The following is a 17,484-nucleotide window of genomic DNA, read 5'->3' as shown; positions in this document are numbered from 1 at the left end:
GGATCACAATTCAATTAAAGATTTTGTTTTTGTTTACAGTGAGATCATTCTAGGATTCATTAGTGTGAGAGCAGGAGTTCTGGAATCCCATTACAACACAAACAGCAAAAGTAATCGATTTTTCCACAGGCATTATATGTATGTATCGTGAGGTTAAGCATTTGTATAAATCAATACATCGATGTATTGTTATACAGCTCCCAATAACTTAACCAAACCCCACCAATCAATATTTCAGCGTCCTCCCACCTTTACAGTCTCTGTCATTTCTCTTTCAGTCCTGGTATAAATGGTTATAGCTTGTGCACAAGCCATATTTTCCTTCGACATTATCTCCATGGAGGTTGGGCAAACAGGCCTCCGATATTAAATATACACACACACACTGATATTTTGTATCAAGGGCCTTAGCTATGCAAGCTGCATGGTTTATTACACAGAGTACGTGGTAGGTTTTTACACCCAACGTGGAGACTGGAAGCTGTTTTAGGAACTTTTCAGCACCCACATCACTTCGAACATGAACGTATGCAAGAGCCATGTGGTGGATGTCTCAGTGATGTTGCCTGAACACAGGTGGAGTCTTTTGTTGTTGTTTTTTTTAATTGATTGTCATCAGGGAAATGCAAGCGTCACATGGTGCGCTGGTAGGGTGTTTTTTTTTTACTTAATGTGTGAATCCTCAGGATCTGAAGACAACGGAATGAGCCGGACCCTTGCAGTCCCCTTTGCCATTGCAGAATTCATGGACAAAGAGGATCATTTTTGCAAAAAACACAATATTACTAAAAACATAGCACAATGAGCGCCTGCTATTGCTCGTTGAACACTCAAGCTTGATCAATTGCACAGCTTTTTATGAGCTGCATAGCTAGCGAATTATGTAACGGAGTTTAAAAAAATACAAGTTACCTCGGCATTTTCTGAGGGCACTGTTCGATGCCCACTTCTCAAATTGCGGCCAGACCCAAGGCAGCCTGATGCGACCACGTGCACTAAAAAACAACAACACAGAGTAACGTGTAGTCATGACCATCCATCTACGGCATTCTCATCTGCACCAAAAGGAAGGCATCTATGCAATCAATTGTTAGAGGAACAAAACCTACTTATAAGTTCGGTTACGATTGCACATTGATATCCCCAACCTGACTACGGCTTGAGAGACCTTCAGGTACCCATTTCTCCGAATTCCTGACAAACATGCTCCGTTGGTTAGATTGCAAATTAAAGGCAACCGCCCACCATAGTTTGATCCTTTGATTACTAAGCTCATGAAAACTAGAGACAAGGCTTGGGCATGTGCTCAGAAAAGTAATTTGATCAATGACTGGCTAGAGTACAGGATTTTAAGGAATATATGTGTAAAAAAATACGGCATGCAAAAAATGCTTACTTTTCCTCCACTCTCCTGGAATCACATTGCAATGCCAGGATCTTCCGAAAAACAGTTAAATGTTTCGAAAAGGCATTTAACACAGATAATCTTCATATTGCGCTTAACAGAAATAAGGATTATTTTTCAGAGCCCCGAAAAATAGTTGACAATTATTAACCTTCATTTTTCTGAAGCTAGTGACCTTTTTGATAATGTATTGGGAGTCATCCCTGCTCATGAAATTTCCTACACCTCTGTCCAAACATTAAACGGATTTAGTTTCAAGCCTATCCACGAAAGTAATGTTCTGAAACAACTGTCCTACCTCAAAAGGTCCTCCTCTACCGGAGCGGACAGTATTCCCGTCTTTGCTCTGCTAACTGTTGGTCCCCTAATATACAAACCTATAGCCCATATTTTCAACATGTCCATCAAAGAAGCATCGAGACCTCTAGAATGGAAACATTCCTATGTTCATCCACTTCACAAAGGGGGCCATAAAAATGAAGAACCAAATAACTACCCACCTTTCTCAATTTTGTTCCCGTTGATGAAAAATTTTGAAAAAATATTGAACGACCAAATTATCAATTTCCTGTCCAACAATAATCTCTTACATCGATACCAATCTGGGTTCCGAAAAAAATACAGCACCACATCTGCTGCATCAGACTCACATTTACAGTAGCATTAATAATGATCATTACTGCGCCAGTCTTTTTCTTGACTTGTCCAATGCCTTTGATACAGTTGACCACAACACCCTGCTTAGTAAACTAAGTTGCCTCCGTTTCTCCAAACACGCAGTGGAATGGTTATAAAATTACCATTTCTTCTCGCACCCAAACTGTTTTCATAGATGGTTGGAGGTCAAACAGTGTTAAGATAACAAAAGGAGTTCCACAAGGTTCCATCCTCGGCCACCTCTTGTTTTCTCTTCATGTCAATGACTTGGGCACTGACCTGGATCATTCCAGGGTAAATCTGTTTTCAGATGACACGATACTGATTACTTCTGGCCGCTCTCCGGATGACGTGATTGCTAAGCTCGAGGGTGATTTCAACAAACTACTACATCAGCTAGTTGCTCTTAAACTAGTCCTGAATACCTCCAAAACCAAGGTGCTGTGCTTCTCACCAGGACTAAAGTAGGAAGCTATTTTTCCCCAATTACATTCCTTAAATAATTATCAAATAGAGCAAGTCAAGATCTATAAGTATCTTTGGGTCATATTCGATTCAATACTTTTTTTAACGATCACATTGATTACATTGGAAAAAAGACAAAATAAAAAAATTGGTTTTCTGTATCGACACAAGCATTGCTTCCCCCCTATGTTCCTTTTGGAATTGATAAAAGCAACCATACTTCCTCTACTTGATTACTGTGACATCGTATATAAATCAGCCCCAGTACTGTACTGAAGAAGCTTGACCCAATTTATCACTCGGCCTTAAGATTTACATTGAACTGCCCATATAGGACCCACTACTGCGATCTCTACATTGGGTCAAACTTAACATCTCTTAATGATTGACGGCTTGTGCATCAGATCTTATTTATTCACGATGTACTTACACAAAAATCAGCAGACTACCTGCTGACATATGGTCCTTGCTCATTTACCAGCTTCACATTCCCTATTGCCGTACAAATACTGGAGGAAGGTCCTTTGCTGTTGATGCCCCCACGGTCTGAAATGCTATCGCCAATAAAACCGCAACTTGGATCATTACCTGTGAGATCTGCATTCAAAACTGCTCTTGAGGAGCTGTACACCCCCCGCTGCCACTGCTATGCAGAGTGGCCTAAAATCAAATGCATCTCTCCGGATATCCCCTGCAAAGTATGACCTTGAGTTTTGATTATAGTGCGCTGATCTTTAAAGGTGCATTGAAATTTTTTGACACTCCTGCTGATACTCCTGCTGTTATGGAGCGACTCATGCTGCCAGCTATGGCTGCAAAGATGGGTCGTACATGTTACGTATATCGATATTGTTAAATTTGAATCACAGTTCCTATGATCACTGTTACATTGTTTTATCGCTTTATTTGGTGAATTCGAAAACGTTTTGGTTTAGCCATGTTTCGATTTAAAGCTTTCGTGACTGCAATGATTCATCTAACTTCGTGCTTCAACAAACAAACATGGCTAATCTTCTTTGGTTCTTTCGGTAAAGTCACGTAGAATGAGAATAAAATAATAAATTGATAAAATAAAATAACACAATAATATTCTCACGACGTTTCGGCCACAACACAAGCGGCCTTCATCAGGTGAAGGGAGCGAGACTGTCTGGTAGGACAGCGCTGGAGTGATCTCCAGCGCTGGAGTGATCTCCAGCGCTGTCCTACCAGACAGTCTCGCTCCCTTCACCTGATGAAGGCCGCTTGTGTTGTGGCCGAAACGTCGTGAGAATATTATTGTGTTATTTTATTTTATCAATTTATTATTTTATTCTCATTCTACGTGACTTTACCGAAAGAACCAAAGAAGATTAGCCATGTTTGTTTGTTGAAGCACGAAGTTAGCCGAGTAACTTTAATCTAAATTGTCTTATGGTTGTTATTGTTCGACTTGCATCCCACTGGGATTTTTGCACACAGCGTTGATATACGGTGCTTTTTTCTGGAAGAACTTGCTGGTTTTTCCTGGATGTTTCTGTTGCACGTCGTCACTTTAAGATGTTTCTTGTTCATGTTTTTGTTTGTTGCGGTTGCACTCGAGTCAAGAGCCGCATGGCTCGCAGGGCTATACCTAATAAATGAAACTGAAACTAATGCGTGTTACAGCTTCATATCCCGCTTGCAAATGATTCACCGCATCTGTGAGAAAACGTGGGGAATGTGCATGCTTGGTATTGTAATTATGTTTGTCAATTTAATAATGAAAAAATATATAGAATTGGTATTAACCATTCTGTATTTTGTGCAACAGAAACCAAAGCTGTCGGCATCACGGAAGGTGCATCTTAAGGTATGTTTTTAGTGATGCACTCAGGTGAGCTGAGATGAATGGTGTATTGCTTTGCATTTTCTTGTTCACAGTATATAAAAATTGGCTTCTTACCTAAATGTGCAGCCAAATAATGAAATTGCTTTTTCCATGCCCATTTATCGTATTTTTTACATTGTGCATCATTAAAATAGGAATTAAAACGTGTTACTCCAATTACAAGGAATTTACACTCTGTAAATACTATGCACATTAATGATACGTAACTGCATAGAAGATTGAATGTTAATTATGAAAATAACCTAAACTAGATATTTTTTTCTTCTTTGAAAGGGGGTATAAAATGGCAAAACACTGTCAGTGTACATTAATACAAAATCGACTGTTAGGCTGAACCATTGGGTTTTACTCTTAATATATCTAGGAAATGGGTGCAATTTTCATGTTGGTGAAATGATTGAGCATGAGATGCTAAACTGGGGTGGATGACTTCATACAAATTATTGATTCCAGGAGCTGACCGGATATATTCTGACCACCCTTGATGTGGCATTGGCACATTTAAATGTGGATATCATACCCTAATGTTCACTCAAGCGTAAACATCTCTCAGAAACGGTAGGAATTCCTACACGTGCGATGGCAGAATTTAGACGAAAACACATTAAAGTGCGTACACAAAAACCGAAATGAACATCACTCTCTCCCAGCATTGTCTAGGAAGAGGATAAACAATTCCCTATGTCGCCACCAGCCCTTTGACGTCGCACATGCCCGGGCCAAAAGACGGATTGTATTAATAGACCGCAACAGGCACAACAGAGATCCACTTCTCAATGAAGAAGGTGCTTAACAGTGACTGAGAGCAGGATTCATGTCCGCCATAGCTGGTAATAACAACCAGCGATTGAGTTGGACAACGGGCCCCATGATGAGGACAATGGGTCTAATTCGCGCGGCAGAAATGTGCTGGACGCCGTTGTAATAATGCATATGGGTGAGAGGGGCGGAAGGTATCTCGCCAATGAGAACTCACTGTGGAAAGGTAAAAAACAGCTAGCCGGGTGAAGACAATTTGTTAAACCGGCAAAACAGTGAGGGAAAAAAAGTATTTGGTCCCCTGCTGATTTTGTACGTTTGCCCACTGACAAATAAATGATCAGTCTATAATTTTAATGGTAGGATTATTTGAACGGTGAGAGACAGGATAACAACAACAAAATCCAGAAAAGAGCACGTCAAAAATGTTATGAATTGATTTGCATTTTAATGAGGGAAATAAGAATTTGACCCCTCTGCAAAACATGACTTAGTACTTGGTGCCAAAACCCTTGTTGGCAATCACAGAGGTCAGACGTTTCTTGTAGTTGGCCACCAGGTTTGCACACATCTCAGGATAGATTTTGTCCCACTCCTCTTTGCAGATCTTCTCCAAGTCATTAAGGTTTCGAGGTTGACGTTTGGCAACTCGAACCTTCAGCTCCCTCCACAGATTTTCGATGGGATTAAGGTCTGGAGACTGGCTAGGCCACTCCAGGACCTTAATGTGCTTCTTCTTGAGCCACTCCTTTGTTGCCTTGGCCGTGTGTTTTGGGTCATTGTCATGCTGGACTACCCATCCACGACCCATTTTCAATGCCCTGGCTGAGGGAAGGAGGTTCTCACCCAAGATTTGACGGTACATGGCCCCGTCCATCGTCCCTTTGATGCGGTGAAGTTATCCTGTCCCCTTTGCAGAAAAACACCCCAAAGCATAATGTTTCCACCTCCATGTTTAACGGTGGGGATGGTGTTCTTGGAGTCATAGGCAGCATTCCTCCAAACACGGCGAGTTGAGTTGATGCCAAAGAGCTCCATTTTGGTCTCATCTGACCACAACACTTTCACCCAGTCGTCCTCTGAATCATTCAGATGTTCATTGGCAAACTTCAGACGGACATGTATATGTGCTGTCTTGAGCAGGGGGACCTTGCGAGCGCTGCAGGATTTCAGTCCTTCACGGCGTAGTGTGTTACCAATTGTTTTCTTGGTGACTATGGTCCCAGCTGCCTTGAGATCATTGACAAGATCCTCACGTGTAGTTCTGGGCTGATTCCTCCTGATCATTGCAACTCCATGAGGTGAGATCTTGCATGGAGCCCCAGACCGAGGGAGATTTACAGTTCTTTTGTGTTTCTTCCATTTGCGAATAATCGCACCAACTGTTGTCACCTTCTCACCAAGCTGCTTGGCAATGGTGTTGTAGCCCATTCCAGCCTTGTGCAGGTCTACAATCTTACCCCTGACATCCTTGGAGAGCTCTTTGGTCTTGGCTATGGTGGAGAGTTTGGAATCTGATTGATTGATTGCTTCTCTGGACAGGTGTCTTTTATACAGGTTTACAAGCTGAGATTAGGAGCACTCCCTTTAAGAGTGTGCTCCTAATCTCAGCTCGTTACCTATATAAAAGACATCTGGGAACCAGAAATCTTTCTGATTGAGAGGGGGTCAAATACTTATTTCCCTCATTAAAATGCAAATCAATTTATAACATTTTTGACATGCGTTTTTCAGGATTTTTTGTTGTTATTCTGTCTCTCACTGTTCAAATAAACCTACCATTAAAATTATAGACTGATCATTTCTTTGTCAGTGGGCAAACGTACAAAATCAGCAGGGGATCAAATACTTTTTTCCCTCACTGTAGGAAGTGACATGAAAGAAGAAAACATACAAGAAAATGTTTATTCTCATCAGGCCACATGCTCAAAAGTGCAGTGTCCACTCTGATTGGTTACTGCAGTGTCCACTCTGATTGGTTACTGCAGTGGTTTTCAACCGGAGGTACGAGGACCACTGGGGGTAACGTGGCAATGTCCCAGGGAGTACGTGAGATGATTTATAAATGTGTAAAATTATATCATAAATGATAGTCATTGGTGAATAATCATGCACCAATATGCCTATGTAAAATAACTACGATATAATTTTAATCCATGTGGTAACCTAGAACGATATAAAATACCTTTCGAAACTCATTGATCATAAACAATGCGGTTTCCAAGAGTAACCAGCGAGCGAGAACAAATTACGTCACGCATGCCGATATATATTTTTTATTCGCTTGCAGTTACTTAGCTAGTGAGGATACCTCACAGAATGGACAATTGGGTTAAAATATTGACGTTCATTATTCATACATGTATTTATCAGAACCGTGTTGGGTCAGGCAAAGGGGGTTGCTCGGTTGAAACAAAATTCAGCAAGGTGGGTAGAGTAGCCAACAAAGGTTGAGAGCTAACTGGTATACTGGCCTCTCTATGTGCTATGAAGGAGGGCCATTGCCCAAGACATCACTCATTATATATTTGTCTCTTTAATACCACAGAGTAATTGAGTAATGTGTTGATTTTTTTTGTTGGCTTAATGTACTTGTGCACTACTACCAATCATTTGGAAAGAAGATCGGGTTCGGACTGGGTGTTCAAATTAATCCTTATGCTCATGATACTTGCCATTTTTTCTTCTCCTATAAATGCTACGCATGGGTAAGTAAAAAAAAAATCAATCGCTGAATCAAATTATAAATCCAAATTGTGACGAATGAATGACGGAGGTGTGAAATGTTACGTGCCTGAACTGCTGCACAGTGTTTCGCTGTGTGTCGCAAGTTTAAGGATACGCGTGGCATCCGGCATTTAGCGGTAAAGACCGTAATCGCAAATGTTGGATGCTCTGCATTGTGTTTTCCAGCGAGTGCCATGCATGTTAATCTCTTTATCTCATTACCAAAATAGAAGACAGCCATGTAGACAGCAGAAGCCATTCCAAAAAATACGCTCCTTCAACCACCCTACCGCCAAGATCTGGCACCTTAACACTTTTTTACGTTCTTGAATTCTTGAAGAATAAATAAATGGTCTCTCCATTAATTAAAACGAAATCGGTAACAATGACATCAAGGGAAAGTGCCAAAAAATGACCGCACGATGCTCACAATGATTTGACTGTGAAGGTGTGTACAAAATGGGAACCTTCTTGTCAGTATCAATCAGTTTCAAAGACAATGCTTAGATTATAATGTAATGATAATCATCAGAGCATGTTTGGTTGCATGTTCATCACAAGTACATGTGGTTAATGCGAACTTGATTCCTTGATAAAGGTTTCCATTTGGTGTTTGAACATTTTAACACCTGTTGTATTGTCAGAAAGGGGTCAACCTATTCTTATTTGTTCATAAGGTGTGTACAGTTCGCTTTGGCTTCAAACTGTTCCAACTGCGTAGAAGTGGTGCCTGGAAAATTACAATGGGATCATAAGGCATTATACGGCGATTACTTACGTGGCATACATGTTAATAAACATAAAACACATTTCAAGAAGGATGGTGCATTTCATGGGTCGCCCTTCCCACGATTCCGCAACTGTGGGCTGACTGCTGGTGGTGGTGGGGGGGGGCTTCCGGGGTCCAAATGTGGGGCGTGGGGCAGGGGTCGGATCGGCTGAAAGCACAAACACATTCTCGCAAAGTTGTGCCCCCCCACCCCCACCGATCTCTCGTGCAAAAGTACGGTCGCCTTACAAACCCAGCCTGGCACCACCCGAGATCCACCCCCGGGTCTTGGGGTTAGAAATTTAAAAAGGAAGAAGCTATAAACTTATTTCTGGCAACAAATAGGTGTTAAGATGTTAGAACACCAAACTGAAACCTTTTACAAGGAATCAAATATTGTGGTTAATGGTCTCACACCGTTCTGAGACTAGGCTCAAAATAAAGCTGTCTCTGGTGTGGACCAATCAATTTCAAAGACAATGCATATAATATCAGAGTATGTTTTTTCTTCTTTGGTTCTTTCGGTAAAGTCACGTAGAATGAGAATAAAATAATAAAATAACACAATAAAATTCTCACGACGTTTCGGCCACAACACAAGTGGCCTTCATCAGGTGAAGGGACTGGACTGTCCAGAGGACAGCGTTGTGGCCGAAACGTCGTGAGAATTTTATTGTGTTTTTTATTTTATTATTTTATTCTCATTCTACGTGACTTTACCGAAAGAACCAAAGAAGATGAATCCTTGCAGTCACGAAAGCATTAAATCGAAATAATGTTTTTGTTTGCATTCTGAACACAATTATTGTGGTTAATGCAGGCATGATTCCTTGTAAAAGGTTTCAGTTTGGTGTTTTAACATCTTGCAGGAAAAATGGGGAAAACCTATTCTCATATTTTGGTACTGGCAAAGGAGGTCCCATGATATCAACTATCTCTTTTCATTTACCAGGAACGCACACTAAGCTCTTTCTGTTTCAGAAGCGACCTGGCCACAGATGATAGCTCAACTAAGTGGCTTATTGCGTGTAAATTTACATTAGCCATATACTCTAGATGCTTGTTTATAAATGGGGAGGGTAAAACCGGAGAACGCGGAGAAAAATCCACGCGACCGCAAGGAGAGCGAGGGAGACATTCAAACTGCAAATATACAGACGTCATGGTCAGGATCAAACCTACGACCTCGTGTATACCAGGCAAGGTAGCCAACAACTCGCCACCGTGGCGCCCCAATCCACACGGCAGGAAAAAAGACAGTTTGGGCGAATTGCAATGGGGATGTTGAGTATTTCACTATTGACCATAAATATGAGATGACCATTGCTCCCGGCTCAATTTAGCTGGAAACCACTTTGACCTTCTTTTGGTGGCTACTCATCCGGCTTTGTGAAGAGAGCGGATCCATTGGCAACCAGCAACAATGGCAGCAGATGCATCAACATCACGATGAATTATAGTTACAGCGGTCTGTCAACAATAAGCTTAACCCTAAAATGGGAGAGCAGGCGCAATTTTCAAACCGTGACATGGAGCTGAAACGGAGCAGCCTTCCTCCTCCCTGGCTCCGGGAGTGGGCAACACAACTCGATATCTCTCTCGACGGGAGTGGCACTGCATCCCCGTTATTGCTATTTCAATCACGCCGATCGGGAGCGATGGCTTGGCGGCCTCGCATCTCTCACACCGGCACAACGCCACATAGCCCCGCCGCTCCTATCCCAGTGGCCACAGTTGCAAAGCTGTGGATAAGGTGCACAGTGATTTTTAAGTGCTTCGGCATTAAGGCATACGTACATCTTCACTCTGCAGGCTTCCCAAATCGTAGGATTGGTTAAACCCTTGACATTTTATATATGTATTTTTAGGGCAAAGAGTCTGATAGAAGTGGTTGTTTAACAGGATATTCATCTGCTTAAAAATGAGGCAATTAAACACTGACTTTGAAATATTCATATTGCTTGATATGCGGTGCAGAATTTAAAAGCCTTCGTATTTAATTTCATGGATCGGGCTCATCGTGTGATAATTTTATGGAAATGTTGTGCTTTGTCTTCTGATCCCGTGCTTCCAAACACCCGATCTGCATACCCCCAGAGGTCCACGCATAGGAGGAGAAATGCCAGATTTTCTGACCCCTTTGAAACGCATGATTTATCGATCAGTTGATTATGGATAATAGCTGTTCCATTCTGTTCCTGGATATACAATTTGGCATGGCTTGCTGCTCACGCGTCGTTACAGCATCACACGGCCAATATGAATCCACAGAGGCACACTGAGCGCTACTGGTGGCAGACGATACCTATCTGTGAAACATAGCATCTATGTGACCACGCTTGCCTCGAATAACAGATGTAACCTTTGTTAGCATCTTTGATTACTTGCAGCCATTTGTATTATGGCATGTGCAGACCATATTTTTCCAATGTCGGCATCTATCTGTCCTTCTAGAAGACATCACTGAAGTTTGATTTGTCGAGCCTCTTATTGAAATCGCTTGTAAAATTTGGTTTACTTCGATAATGTGTGCTAATGGAAAATCTCAGTTTCTTAGCTGTGTTATAAAAGCGAGCTCTATATGAGCATAACACACAGTCACCGCAGTGTGTGGTTATCACTGCTGCTTTCGGTCCAAACAGCAAGGCACCCTTCACCATGCTACACTGGATACCCAGTAATCCAAATTAGCCCATGGGCATACTTCTGCTTAATGTCAAAGCCGAATAATACTTTTTTCGGAGTAGGACTCACTTATTTTATATCTACCAATTTAAAAAGTAACATCTAGAGATACATCTGCCCGAGAAGCTAACGCGGTAAAAGAGGCCAGATGCATGGGTGCACAGCTCATTGGCCATTGGGCCAGCTGATATGTTCAAAGCACTTGGTCATTCATAGACATAGTAGAATTCTGTCCTCTTACCGCCATGCATGCCGCATTTTCAGAAAATACAAAGCTTTACAGTACATTGCGCCAGTAGCTTTAGAAATCAGTCCTTGTTTTTTTTGTAGATTTAATCGATCACTTGTTGACAAATAATATCGGCAGAGACTATGAATTTTGGTGAGATGTGAGATTTTAGGTTTGTACTGAAGAATTGTGAAGTAGCCTAAGGCAGAGATTCAAATTCCGATGTCACTGTCATATCAAATAGTTATTTTTTCATAGACAGTATTCGGTAAAATCACGTAGAAAATTAATTAAATAATAATAGAATACGACGTTTTGATTGCAACACAAACAACCATCATCAGGTAAGGATGAATGAGAAAATAAACATAGTAAACTTAGAAATATAATATTTTCTTTCTACGTGACTTTACCGAAATAACCCAAAGAGTAATTCCTGCGGTCACGAAAGCTTCGAATTTAGTTTTTACTCTTAAAATATTAAGGTATTTGTAGGCACCACACATAGAGTTTGTGATATAAACAGCTAAAGTATGAGACCAAAAATTTCACAAATATACAAATAAAATAATCTAAAGCCCTTCTCAATGCACTGCTGGATGAAGACCTCTCCATGTGCGGTTGGTCTTAGAGGTTGTTTGACCATACGTCACCATACTGGTCAGTGAGGGGTTGATAGAGGAGCCCAGGACCGTTTCAGATATAACACTCGCCACTTATGTTGACCATGGCTAGGCATCAAACTCACATGATTGGTGCATTATTTATTTTTGGGTCAGATGGCGTGACTAATATGCCAATGTGTGTTGTACACGCTTGACCACCTGCCAAAGCCTACGCGTTGCATTCTTGTGATTGGGTTCAGAGGGAAGCGCAATAACCACTCTGCCTCACTCCTCAAATATCCAAATAAACGTATTGACAGTACACCGGTGCGTGGTATAACAAACAATTGCAAAAGTTTTTCGCAACAATTTCCCGCAATTTGCAAACCCCGTCAGAAAATCTTGTGGCGTGCATCAAAATGAGTCATCGTGATTTCAAAGCAGTCAGACGACGAATGTTATGAGCAGTCAAACACGAAGCGTCACAATCATAAGCATCCAGCCTGGCGACGATTGGCTCCGTGTTCCAAAGGCAGATTTGACAAAATTGACCGTTTTAACAAGTCTCGGTAGACTGAATAAATGAGTCCAATTTGACGACAGGGTCAAGTAAAGACTGATACACAGGTTTAGAATTGAGACTGTTTTCTGGCGACTGGTGTGTTATGCTGCACCGGTGTACCGCCAATATACGTCCAAATGTCATTGACGTCAATAACGCGTGCAGTGTGGTGCACGCAGACACTTTGATGAAGAATGTTTTAATTTTATTTCATTATGCACCCAACAAAGGCTGAATGAGTCAAGCTTGAGCTATTTGCCAGTTTCCGTTATATTATTCGTGTGGGAGGAAATTAGAATTCATGCCCGGCGAAAACCCTATGCGCAGGAGACAACAACACACGAAACACTGCGATGTCGACTGCTTTATTTCCTGGCATCCTGCAGCAACCTCACCGATGGTGAAACACGCGGTTTCACGCACGTTGACTTCAGCACAATCTACTCACCTGTCCTTCAAATTGCCAATATTACAGACATATGCCCATCACACCTTATAATCTACAGTAATAAAACAGGGCCATCAATGTAAAGTGTTAACCTTGGATGTCCAATGGTTATCTATTGATCTGCGCCTCTCTAAAGATGTTTATTTATTTGCCAGAAATTTCAATTATATGACACCACTGTAAACACTTCACAGTGTGGATACTGGGGCAATCACAAAGGCGTTGTTTGCTATGTTTAACCCCCCCCCCCCCCCCCGTTTCTGCTTATCTCCCAATACCCATCACTTATCCCCGGGTTTTCTCCCTGTTTCCTGTACGTCTTAATAGCCCCATGTTCTTGCTCGTCGCGACCTCTATCCCCATGTCGATGCTTCGGCAGGGTTGTACTTGTGTGTTTAAAATAGTAGTTAAACTACTCCTATTTATTTTGACCAGGTAAGGTGATCTGAGCTATGTAGAAGTTTTTCAGAAGCGACCTGGCCACACATGATAGCTCAGTGAAGTGGCTTATCATTATGTTGGTTATTAATGTGGAGGGAAAACCGTAGGACCCGGAGAAAAATTCACGGGACCATGGGGAGAACACACAAACTCCAAATAAGCAGGCGTCAGGGTCGGGATCAAACCTACGACCTCCTGTTTACCAGGTGAGGGAGCTAACATCTCGGTACCATGCTTCAGTGAAAGGAAGAGGTAGTGGAAAATCCAGAAAGGATAATGAGGCATTTGAACGTGAGAGATATAATTGGAGGATGCTGAAGATGGAGTTTTGTCAGCTAGGACTTTGGCTGGGGTAACACGACGTTGGTAGTTTTGAGTGTTGATTTTGGAGGCCGTAGAATGAGAATAAAATAATAAAATAATAAAATAAAATAACACAATAAAATTATCACGACGTTTCGGCCACAATACAAGTGGCCTTCTTCAGGTGACAGGTTTGTTCCTTTCCTTCAATGAAGCCCTGCCGTCCCGACAGGTTTGTTCCTTTCACCTGAAGAAGGCCACTTGTGTTGTGGCCGAAATGTCGTGAGAATTTTGTGTTATTTTATTTTATTATTTTATTCTCATTCTACGTGACTTTACCGAAAGAACCAAAGAAGATGAATCCTTGCAGTCATGAAAGCTTTAAATCGAAATTTAAGTTTATAGTAATTTGATGGTGCAGGCGTCAGTATCAATTTAACATGTGGAGATAGTAGGGGGTTACATAAACCAGTTTTAAAGAGTAATTGTATCAACATTAGTGTTAATAAATGGGTATTTGACACAATAACCCATTACAATAATGTCTGTGTTGCTGTATGGGTCAAAGGTGGAATTTAACAGAGCAACGATAAAATAACTTCTGGTCATTGACTTTAGCGCCTTCCCTCATTTTATTTCTCTTGAGAAGAATCTTGCAAGGGAGTAGCGCCTCAGCACAACAGCATTGATCAGAGACGATGCTCCCCCGCTTTTTCTGATGATGAACTCTCAGTAACATCTGCTATGTGTCAAGTTTTCACCCAATTAATGTGACATCTCCACCCCGTGGACCGGGTGACACTGTCATCGCTCAATCATCGGTAAAGATGAATCGAGAGGCAATGTGACGATCTGCTCAAATAAGCATTGAGGCATTGGAGCTCATATCCTGCTTACGGCCCTGAGCCAGTGGTGGAATCAGGGCCGGATTAACCCTTAGACTAATAAGGCCTTAGGCCCTCATATGTTGTAGGCCCTCCTTTGTAGGCCCTCCATTTCATGTTGAAGTAACAGCTGAGCGATGGTAGGGCGGCCATTGGACATTTTTTTGTCATCGAATTACAATGACAGCATTCATGACTCTGCCACAGCTGAAGCTAGGAAAAAAACATTTCTGTGAAGTGAGTGATTTGTGTTTGATGAATTTACCTTGAATGAAATACAATTAATTTTACATAGGTAAAAAAAAATATTTGATGACTTCATTCCTTTTTTAGCAATATGTAAGACATACTTATTATGCCTTTTCCTCCTATTAGCTTTAAGCCCCTCATAACCTTAATCAGGCTCTGGGCGGAATTCCACATTCCTATGGCTGGAATGAGTCTCTCCTCAAATCCCAACCAGGATTTTAACTTCCGATGAAGGATGTTACTCTATAGCAATGGACCAAAGACTCGGATCATACTCCCGCTAGAAAGGACAGTTTTCTGCCCATCAATGCGAAAATTAACATTTTTAACAAGACATTTGCTAATTGAACGTTAATCATTCGAGATGCAGTAATGATGAATGGTACAGCAACAGTAAACTAAATGTTTTACCTGGATTGCCTTGCACAATTATAAAAGTATTTTCGGATTTTGTGTGGCTAACGACAATATAATTACATCGTTTACCGCAATGCAATATTTTAGTGGTTTTATTTCAAACACATTGGTTTATTTATGGTAAGTGTCAATGAGTGTTATGCGTGGTTCTTGTTTCTTGCTCTGTGTATTGTGTGAGGTGGGAACCGTATTGATGGATTCTCTATAAATAGGTGTCTCATAAATAAATTACGAATGGAATGAACGGACAACATCGCAGAGGCCCTGCCAGATGGCAAGCAATGACACCTACAGCATATGGACAGATGGGAATATTCACCATAAGGAAGGATAATTCTCAACTCAAAAGACGTCACTGCGTCAAACAGCTGTGATATCGTTAGCGTGTGTAGGGAACGCCATGAGTCAGAGGTCAAACAATATTACATATAGCATCAAGAAACTATGCTTCATTACTTACTAAGAGTAAGCAGAAAAATACGTATCCTACTATCACTCTGTTGGAGGATGTGAGAGAATATTATGGCAGGATGGGGTATGCAACCTGTTGTAATAGAATGTTGTCGGATAACAAGGTTATACTTATTCAGGAATAGGAGGATATGTTTGGTGAGGCAGGTTGGTGGAAGGCAGTTCAAAGACAAAAGCATTGGAGTGACGCCTTGACGTATTTGACCACTTGGAAGGCCTAAAGCTTTCAGTCTATCACCCCTTGGGGGTAGATAAAATTGTTTGTTGGGAGGTCAACAGCAGTCATCGCATTGCTAGGCTCGCCCCCGCCATAGGAATGTGGAATGTCTACCACTGGCTCAGGGTTGTAAATGAGGGATGAGAACTGGCCCATTGCTCACTTGAGCAGGAAATTACTTTTACTCTGTTTCCAGCTAGATGGTGAGAGAACTGCAAAAAGCTGATCTCGGATGGTTTTGGTGTCAACTGTGCAACAGTTGTGATGCGACATTGGCTGAGATGGTCCGACTCCTGAGTGCTAGGGTTGCCAAAACAGCCGACAGGACGACATATCGTAGAAGTTCCACGATGATCGTGCTGTCCGTACCGACCGTTTGGCAAAATTCCGCCATTTCGTGATTATCTGGACTCATTAAATCTTCTCCCAAATATTAAACTTCCTCACAAAAGTATTTAGAAAAATAATGTGCATTCACAATAATAACTAAATGTTATAAAAACAATGGCTATTACTGATTAAATGAGTGCTTTGTAAAACGTCTCACAGAGTGATTGACGGCGTAACGATTCGATACCACCGTCAGTTTCTGACAGCATTTACGTTATCATTATTCATAATGATGATTTCAACGTGCAATGCGTTGCACAGCATTCACTCACTCTCGAAGAGACAACGATTCAGAGGCGCAATCAAAGAGGGAGCGGTAGGGCAGCCACGCGGTGGGCCAGCGGCAAATTCTCCCCCGAGCCCCGCGGTCCTCTTTATATGAAGGTGTCATCGGCCAACTATTGCGTTGTTTACTTCGCGGGAAGAGAATGGAGCACTCGGAGGAAGCCCACGCATGCGAGGGGACAATATGCCATAGAGATGGAACAGGTGGAGTCCATATTGCTGTATTGCCTTCTCCTGGTGAGCCAGGATATGACACCTCAATGTCCACGAGAAGTGAGTTCCATGACACTTTGTGCAGTCCACCGACCCCGCTGCCTCAAGGGCGCTGGATTACTGACATGTGTAGCCATCACCGCCTCGCCAAAGGGTATTATGAACATCAAAGGCTGACGGTTACAATGATGAGAAGGACTCGTGGCAGACTTACGTTGAGTGGATTGCAGTTGAAGAACTGTCAAGCAATGCTTACTCACATTTGAAGTATATCAGAACACACACACAGTGAAATAAAATTACACAGTTAAGGTCAATATGACATCGCGATCATTTTTAGCTCACGAAGTAAGATTTTTTTGTATTGTATCGTGAAAAAATTACGTCTCGGCAAACCTGCTGAGCGATAATATAGCAAAGCAGGATAGTGCGA

At 41.7% G+C, this 17,484-nt stretch overlaps 1 protein-coding gene across 3 annotated transcripts in view; it reads left to right on the top strand.

Moving 5' to 3' along the window:
• Positions 1 to 17,484, top strand: part of LOC116939854 (troponin I, slow skeletal muscle-like) — a 95,939-nt gene that overhangs the window by 52,378 nt on the left and 26,077 nt on the right. For all 3 annotated transcript variants that reach the window (XM_032948779.2, XM_032948778.2, XM_076065265.1), the window contains one exon: positions 4,320 to 4,358. In XM_032948779.2, the coding sequence (XP_032804670.1) occupies positions 4,320 to 4,358 (39 nt within the window). The remainder of the gene's footprint in view (positions 1 to 4,319; positions 4,359 to 17,484) is intronic.

The sequence above is a fragment of the Petromyzon marinus genome, chromosome 7 (genome assembly GCF_048934315.1).
Source record: "Petromyzon marinus isolate PM22_M1 ecotype Great Lakes invasive population chromosome 7, UKy_Petmar_22M1.pri1.0, whole genome shotgun sequence".
Taxonomy (NCBI): Eukaryota; Metazoa; Chordata; class Hyperoartia; order Petromyzontiformes; family Petromyzontidae; genus Petromyzon; species Petromyzon marinus.
Note: the sequence above shows the minus strand (reverse complement) of the source record. Positions and strands in the feature narration are given on the sequence as shown.